The sequence below is a fragment of the Brassica napus genome, chromosome C5 (assembly GCF_020379485.1).
Source record: "Brassica napus cultivar Da-Ae chromosome C5, Da-Ae, whole genome shotgun sequence".
In the NCBI taxonomy this organism is placed as follows: Eukaryota; Viridiplantae; Streptophyta; class Magnoliopsida; order Brassicales; family Brassicaceae; genus Brassica; species Brassica napus.
In genome coordinates this window covers 27,071,190-27,080,239 of record NC_063448.1, presented here as the reverse complement: position 1 = coordinate 27,080,239, position 9,050 = coordinate 27,071,190, and the positions used below count along the sequence as shown (strand labels likewise).

The 9,050-nt window shown below is 30.9% G+C and overlaps 1 protein-coding gene and 1 long non-coding RNA gene across 9 annotated transcripts; both read right to left on the bottom strand.

Moving 5' to 3' along the window:
- Window positions 1-660: 660 nt before the first annotated feature.
- Window positions 661-2,228, bottom strand: LOC106413229 (AP2/ERF and B3 domain-containing transcription factor At1g50680-like). The gene has a single exon (XM_013854043.3). It carries the CDS (start codon window positions 1,869-1,871, stop codon window positions 1,008-1,010), a length of 864 nt encoding a protein of 287 aa, XP_013709497.3. The 5' UTR covers window positions 1,872-2,228; the 3' UTR covers window positions 661-1,007.
- Window positions 2,229-4,701: 2,473 nt separating this feature from the next.
- On the bottom strand, window positions 4,702-7,494 carry LOC106412151. 8 transcript variants are annotated; one of them, XR_002657277.2, is made up of 8 exons: window positions 6,961-7,490; window positions 6,621-6,681; window positions 6,344-6,536; window positions 6,135-6,187; window positions 5,918-5,975; window positions 5,783-5,820; window positions 5,572-5,684; window positions 4,702-5,486 (listed from the first exon to the last, which is right to left on the bottom strand). It is a non-coding gene; the product is annotated as an uncharacterized LOC106412151 (long non-coding RNA). The 8 variants fall into 8 exon arrangements; XR_002657275.2 differs by having other exon boundaries at window positions 6,344-6,681; window positions 6,961-7,494; XR_002657273.2 differs by having other exon boundaries at window positions 6,621-7,484.
- Between the last annotated feature and the right edge of the window lie 1,556 nt (window positions 7,495-9,050).

Below are 9,050 nucleotides of genomic sequence, written 5' to 3'. Positions count from 1 at the left end.
CATTTCTTTTTCGTATATGCGACTTGTATATAAACTAGGTCTTTTCATGCAAAAACCCAAAAGCTAATTTGTTTATCTGAATCATTAAAATTATATGCACATAAATTTTTGAATTTAGGAAAACTATTTTAATTTTCAACTTTAAATCAGAACTAATAAAAATAACATACTTTTGTTGATCAACCCATTTTAAACATGTCAAAAGTCAACTGTTCAATAGTTGATTTTCAATGGATCTAAAATGGCTTGATTACGATTCATTCATTGTTTTTTTTTTTAACTGAATATTTGAATATTTAATTAATAAATATATATTAACAATATATACCGATAATATCATAATTATGTTTATCTTGTATTTATTTTATAATTTTAATAATTAATATTATAATCGGTTTCTCTTATTCTTATTGAAAATATTGATCCAAATATAGATTATTACTATTAATTCGTTCATTGTTTAAATAAAGTATTTGTTATCAGCTGAGATTTTTTTCAGCTTAAATTTTAAAGTTGAAAATTATTTTAAATTTTTTTTTTTTTTTGTTTTATTAAAGCTTCGATATTTTTCTTTGTATTTAACTCTTTGAAGTTTTTAAACTATTAATTCACCACTCAACTAAAATTAAATATATAAGCTAACTACTGTAAAAACAAATTTGAAAAAAAGGTTTAGATTTTTTTTTTTTCTCTTTTTTTTGACAACAGTTTAGATTTTATTTACCAATCAATAATGAACTTTTAGTTTTTCAAGACGCTAAGAAAATAATTAGTAAGTTTTAATTTTATATTTCTGAGATTTTTTTTTTCTAAGCTATTTTCTGAGATTTCTCCTTCCGTTTTTTTTTTCTTCTTTTGGTTATATGCGACTATAAAAGAAGATTTGATTTGAAAAAGTCTTGTTTCCAACTAAATCAGTATATTAACTGTTGCAATTCAAAAAAGTACATTATGAACTCTATATTAGAAACAAACTCTAACGAAGTCATTAAATAAAATCGAAGTAGCTATTGGATCTTAACACCAAAGAGCATAAACCCTCCTTTGTTCTCCACTGATTTGGTTTCTTCTTCTTTTAGCTTAGAGTTAACGAAGTTCTCTGTTTTGACGAAACGTTTCCATCCACTGGTGAAGACAAAGCTCTGACTACTTGTCCAGTAACAATACCTGAACTTCCACTGTTTCATTGTTTTGTCAAAAAACACAACCTCAACGTCCTCTACTATTTCACCCTCTTCTCTCTCGTTTATGAAAGGTAAATACTTTACTGCATGCCTCTTAGGTATCACAAGCCGGTTAAGTTTTCCAACATCGCTTGGAGTCAATCCCTTCCGAAATAGCTCTGCGCATGTCAAACAGTACTGGGTTGAGTCTTGATCTCCTTGGACTCGTTCTGATCCAACTAAGTTGATACTAGCGACATTATGAAAAGGGAGACTGAGATAATCTTTAAACTTTTGTTGGTAAGAACTGTCTTTGATCATCTCCAACACTGCTTCCGTTGTGTAGCCTTTTTGAAAGTTCGGCTCGTGAACCGTGGAAGCATTCAAAGGGAAGTTCCTGTGACAATTAGCATCAAAGCTTCCGAGCTTGATGGATGCGCTATCGTAAGCCATGGCGGCTTCAACAGAAGATTTGAAAGTTCCTAGCCAAATCCTCTTGTGGTCAATGTATATCTGAGCGCCCCAGTGACCGTTACGATGATGTTCAACTACTCCTTTGTATTTTGAATTCCCTAAAGGTGCAACCTTTTTTGTGGCAACAGCGAGGACATTGTCTGTTGTGTCATCGACAGGTCTCTTGCGCTTCTTGAGAGGCAACACAGGGTTGCTTGAGGTTGAAGTCTCCGTCATCTGGTTGCAGATACCCATTAACAATAACAGAGTAGAGGGAAGGAAAACAAAACGATGGAAAAAACAAGATGGAATTGTAAGGAGAGTAGATACGTAGGAGAAGTATTTATAGAGCAAACACTACACATTTTCCATTTTTTGTTGTCTCTATAATTTACCGCTGGTAAATACTGACCTTCTCGAAGTTTCCTTTTTCCTTGTACAGAACAGGAAACTAACTAAAGTGCAGCTGCAAAAAAATGGAAAGTAACTTATTGTCTACTTCATTATTTTCCGTTTTTGATTATTTGTGAAAACGTAACTAAAGACCAGTTGTTAAAAAGTCAAAAAAACTTTTTGTCATCCCATGTGGCTGAGTATTTTTCCTTTTTTTTGAGTATCTGTGATTTGTTAAACTAAACTATTTTGCTAGATTTAAGATTATTGATGTAAGATTTAAGACAAGTGTACGTTTATAAACATATACCAAATTTAGGGTTTCGTAATCATCACAAAGTCACACAAACTAGGTTCCTGATTTATTTGATCAGAAAAGCCAAAATTAGGATTTGTAATCCCCATCAACTTGAGTATTCTATAATTAAGGCTACTAGTCTTTGTCCGCGCTACGTGCGGAAAAGTGCGTTGATAGTTATAAATTTTCCGATTATAAGGTTCAATGTTTTTGTTTGGAATGAGAGCATTGTATTTTCCAAAATGATGGAAAAATTGGTGAATATCAAGTTTATGCAATTGTTTAAAAACTAAAAGAGTAGCTTAAGTAATCATAAGTAATGTAAAAAGGAGATCAAGTCTTTTGAAGAACATAAACTGCGATGTGGACCATAGGAAAGAAATAACCTGAAATTGGTAAAAATTAAATTAGTTAACTTAAATTATAGTATATACCAAACTATGGTTATTTATATAAAAAAGATACATACTGGCATAGCTGGGTACAGACTCTGTGTAAGTCTTTATTTGATTGTACCATCGTTTGGTTGATATGTTGGGCATTGTAAATCTGTGAATAGAATAATTTATCAAAAGACTTTTGAAAAATTGTGGAAGTGAAAAGTTCTAATTTTAATTAAAAATACATTTCTTATGTTTAGGTCTGCTGCAAGCCGGTCATGGGCACAAGCAGTAGAAGCAGTGGCTTCCGGCTGTCGATTAATATGTAATATGTCGACCATAAATTTTTCAAAATGTGTTTTACTCTAGTGGTAGAATAGCCCTCGTATATGTTCTTGAACCAGGGTTCGAAAACCGGACACGATGCGGTTTACATATTTTGAATTTATTATTTTTATTTTTGTTTGAGATTATTTTTAAAATTTTTTATTAAATAACTTTCATCATTTTTGTTTTATTTCAAGGTTTAAAGTTATACAATAGATTTATATTTTTAAATTTGTTACTTTTTATTTTTATTATTATGTGGATTCTTTTGTTTGAGATTATTTTTATAAATTTTTATTAAATGATTTTCAATTTCTAGGTTTAGAGAGTTATACAATAGCTATACAATTCTCAAAACAGAAAATGAGTAGCATTACTAACATTCCAAATGCGAAAATTACTCTGACGTGATTTTTTCATCCAAGTCGTTAATTTTCATTGACTGCATATTATATTATTTTTTATTTTTTGGTAATTCTTATTTAAAATTTTGAGTAATATTGATGGATTTATTAAAGTAAAATCTTATTATTGGTGTTTAGGCTATAACTAATTTTCTACATTGTTTTTAATTAGTTATTGAACAATATTAGATATGGTTAAGTAATGTTTTTTCCTAGTCATTATATATTTTAGGACTAATATTTGTTACCAAAATAATTTTCTTTCCACTTTTTAATGGCAAATAATTTTATGAAAGTATTTGTTTCTCATCCAATATAGTCTGCCGCACAAATATGGACCTACAATAAAATATATTTATTAAATTTCATTTTCGGTTGCATATTTTTTATTGTATATTTAAATACAGTAGAAAATCTATATATTAATAATCGATAAATTTATAAACACTATAATATTTTTTGTTCTCAAATTGAATCGATTTAAAATATGACATAAACTGATAAAATAATAAATAACAAAAGTTTTGAATTTTTTTTTGTAAATATATAGTTCATTAAAATCATAAATTAATTATTTATATACATAATATTTATATAAGTATAATAAAAAATTGTATTATTTGTTTTATATTCACAATGTAATTCATCTTTACTTTTCTTAACACTTCAATATATTTTGATAATATTTAATAAAATTTAATCTAAACTACATTTAAATTCTATAAAGGAGAAATTTTACTTATACCACTTTTAAAACATATTTTATATACATCAAAGAAATTTAATTAATGCATATATGGTAAAATCAATTTTTTTTAATTTATACAAAACACATCTTGTAAAACAGAAAATCTAACATGAAATTTATACAAAATTAGTAACTCTATAAATGAATAAAATACCATAATCTCAACATCATTAATTTGTAGAATTTTTACTGTATAAGCCTATCTCTATCTTCATTTATACCTTTCTATTTTTGAGGTTTATTCCTTACATGATGTGTGTTTTACCTTTTATATGTTTTCAATCGTTTTTTATATGGTTAATAATACTCAACTTTTTGTTATTGTGGTATTTTTTTCTATTTATGTGTTTTCTTTTCTCTGGTCTTTACTTATGTTTAGTTAGATACGTGTTTAGCTTATGTTGTGTCAGTTTATCCCTTTAGTTTTGTAACTTCGTAGTTTCTTGTTGTGATATAATTTTGATATGTTTTTTTCTTTAAAAAAAGTTTATCTCTTCCTAATGTAGTACGTTCCACATCTTCTTTAAAGTTCAAGTAATAGAAAAATAATAAGAAAAAAATATCAGTGTGACTGAGTTGGATCTTGCAAGAAACAATTATAAAAGAAAAATACATGAATATCAGTGAACATTCCAATTAAAGCTGAGCCAATGAAGTTTTTAAATTGCAACAACCTATAGTCACAGTTAAAAATAAATCATACAAAAAGAACTCATTCATATGAACACTTCTTTCCCCAACAACAAAGATTGGCATATTTATACAAATATTTTAGTCTATGCCAGTTTGAAAAAAAGGAATGTCCTGTTTTCCGTTCACATAAGTTACACGCCAATTATCTTAAATTCATCCCTCCATACCCACAATTACCCTCATATAGGCACAGAATACCGCATACCTAAACTGTAAAACTCAGCCACAGATTAGACGTGAGTTAAGAAAAAGCTAAAACAACATATTACTGACGGTCAACATATGTCACCGCGCGTAGCCACTTCCTAGATGTATACACATAACTTGGCACTAAGCCTGCGGTGTGCATGCATCAACAATGCAACACTGAGGGGCGGACATGTTTTAGAAAATATAAAACAGGAGAAATTAATATCCAGTGAGAACTAGTACCTTAGAAATGAGGATTTAGCACAGCTGGTATCCCTGACTATAGAGACATTGATGTCTTCACCAAGGTTGATTCCTTCATGAATGGTCTCATGTACATCTTCAAGGAAGAGTATAAGTTCATGACATCAATGGTAAAAATACCCGTTTGTATCATTTCTTCAGGAAAAGTGCTTTCACTGGGGTTTATTGAGCTTCCTATAAGTATTACCGACACAACTTAAAACAACAACAATTTTTTTTTGTTTCAGAGGTCAGACAATGAAGCACAATCAACACTCACCAGAAAATATCAAGGTATGCCTCAGGAAAAATAGGAGGGCCGTTATCAATTGGCTTTCTTGAGCAGTTAAAAATGCGCCCAAGCATGTCTTGTCATAGATGTGTTTTCAGTACCTGAAATCGTACAATGAACAGAAAAGATTAAACAAAACATTATAAGCAATCATTGGTTCTAAGAAAAGCTTAAAAGAAGAGACTTTCATAGTAAATACCTCTTCAGGGAATTGAACGGTGCCAATTTCAGATGTTCCTTCAAAAACATGAAACCAAGAGAAAATAAGTTATTGAGGACATCAAACCTGTACAGCCAATTGCATTGGTGTAGTGTCGAATTCAATCTAGAATACCTGAATAGTTTCTCGCCATCAACCTCCACGACCTGACCACGTCTCGTAGATCCATCACCTAAGCAATATTAACAATATGCTGGTATTAGCCCTTTTTTCAAAAAAAAAAAACAATCTGCTGGTACTTTGGACCCTGCAGGTACACTATAAACATTTATATAGCAAAGATATAATTCAATATATCAATGGAAAATCTTCTCGTTATAAATGTGTATACCTTCACTTTTTCAACGATGATCAAGGGTCCCACAACACTGAGACCTTTATGTACTATACATTTAAAAGATCTTCAAATCAGTCTCTTACAAAGATGATATGTATACAAAAATTTCCTAGACAAAACAAAATCGAGTTGTTGAAAGAGAGATTACTTCTTCAAGGAACAGTAACAAAAGAAAATAGACAAAAGGATTGCAAAAATCTAACCTTGTAAGTGTTCTAAGCCTCAGCGTCATCAATGTTGTCACTATGACCAATAAAGAGCTCAGCAGTATTCTGATTTCGAATATATGAACGTTCCAAAACAGCAGCACATGCTTGGCGTAGAGCTACAGCCTCTTTCTATAAGAGTTGGTCAGGTTTATATTTCCTCCCCTTTGGAAACTATACTCGTTTTTCTCTGCCAGAGAGATCAAATCATTGAAAGTATTGATGATATTAGAGAGTAGAAACGACGAAACAAATTGCTTATATTTAGCTCAACCTTAACTCTAGAGTCCGCCGAAGATCAATCATGATTGTATAACACACAGATTCCTTTCTTTCTTGGAGATTCACAAAAGAAGGAAAAAAACAGTTCTGTTTTTGTAAATTTACCCTTGATAGAGATGAATTATGGATCAAGAATGAAAAGACAATTCTGTTTTCTGTATTTGTCAGTGCCATCAATTATTCATATCAACAAAACTTAAAGAGCTCCGTATGTAATGTCGATTAGGTGAAGCGAATAGCTATTGATGAATCTGAAAATTTGAAGCGGTTTGGTTCTCGTAACATCAAACCCACTGATTAAAAAAACAAAAGGTAAGATAAGGAGGACAAACATTTCATTAATCAAGAGCATGACCACCATCTGCGGAGAACAACCGGACTTCAAATCTGACAGCAGGAGAGGAGATGAGAGGTCAACATTGTTGCAGGTTAATTGAATGGAAGAGATTTGATCACAGCATCCTCATTATTTATAGTGTAGATATCTCTGAAGTTTTTTTAGGTAGAAAAAGAGGAAATTAAATGTAATGCAGAGGAAGGGGTTGGTATAGAAATTAATGGAGAAGCTTAATTACAATCGTTTCATGTTCGGACTTTTCGTGTCGCGGCCAGTCGTTATGTTCGTGGTCTATAACAAACGGTGGGACTCAGGGTTTAGGCCCATTTTTTTACTCTGCGATTTAAAAAATAAACAACAAAAGCCCAAACCATATCGTAATGACGTGGACCAAACCTGCAATCTGATTGGCTAGAATTTCCCTTCCAACGTGGACAGGGTAAAAACACTTAGTATTCAGCTTTTAGTATTGTTTGATTCATTCATCATGTTGTTTTTCAGAATAACGACTTTTCTCATGAAAAACTTGAGTAATTAATACTTGTGATAAATCATTACAAATAGCGTGGTTGATAATGGTTGACCAGATAGTTTTGTTTTATTTAATGATTTTTTAACTGGATAAAATTTAGTACACCGAGACAAAGTTTATGTTTCTCATTCTAGTTTCTTGTAATTTAATTATTTTTGAACCGAACTAATACCGAATTGAACTAACCCAATACAAACCAAACCAAGCTTAACCTCAACTAGGGGTGTCAAAATGGATAAACCAATCCAAACCAACCCATATCCATAAAAACCAAACCAACTATGGATTATGGATAAACCTAAACCATTTACCTAATGGATTGGGTCAATCCACAACTCATCTAAATTAATGGGCTAATGGTTTTAATGAGTTGACTCATTATCATATATTAATAATATTGCATAATAATATATAATCTCACACATACACATTTTATGTTTTTAGCAAGTTTATAAAATTTCAAATCATAGGATCAAATGCGATGGAAGAAAATGTATGTGAGAAAATGTTTCACAATAATATATAATCAATAACTCATACATAGTTTTATATTATCAGCAAGTTTATGAAATTAAAACCATAGAATCAGCTTCGTACCCAGCTTCTTTCTTCGAAAATCAGATCATGTCCTCTTCAGACTCCTCTTCAACCTCTTCTTCGTACTCAGCTTATTTCTGAACATCATTATATCACATCAGAAAATCATATGATCATAGAACAAAAGATCATCCAAGACAATACACATATCAACAAGATAGTACCAGTTAACAATATCAATTCATCCAATTTAACAACTAAAGCAACAGTACGGACCAGATCTTGTAAGGATGAATCAAGTACATAAGCAAGAGAAGAATCAGAACTTTGCAAACAATAAGAACAGAGAAACTTTCTAGTACAAACAAGCAAGAGAAGAAACAGAGCTTTCTTTGAAAACAGTAAAGACATGTATGTATCACAAGAACAATATCTTCCCACGGGTTCTTACTATGTTCTCTTGTATAACAAAAGTTCAAAAAGTACTTGGAAAGGAATTGGGTCAAGAGCAAAGGAACAAAAAACTCTTGGAAACAAGAATTGATTAGGACGACAATAGATTATAGACAACAAAGACATACCAAATATGTTAGCTCGCAAAGATTGGCATCTTTCCAAGTGTAGATCTGAACTCTATCCTTTGGTTCTTTGCCTCTCACACCATAATCTTCCTTACAATGATGACCACCTATCTTGTAAAAACCTCCCAATTAAGCCAAATTTGCAGTACAATTCAGAAAGAAGAAAACTAAATGAATCACAGAAGCATTGTAAGAAAACTAAACTACATGAATTTGATCAAAGAAGTTACTTGAGATCTTTATAGAGCTCTGGAGAAAAACCAAAGTCGGAGGGAGAACAATCTTAGGCTCGATTTACTATTTAATCACAACTAAACAAAGAGAAACGGAACAAAGCATCGTAACAAATAATCAGCAAGGAAATGAACAACGCTTCATTAGATATTAATCAGCTAAAAAAAACTATTAACCACGTAATCCCAAAATAAAACTCCA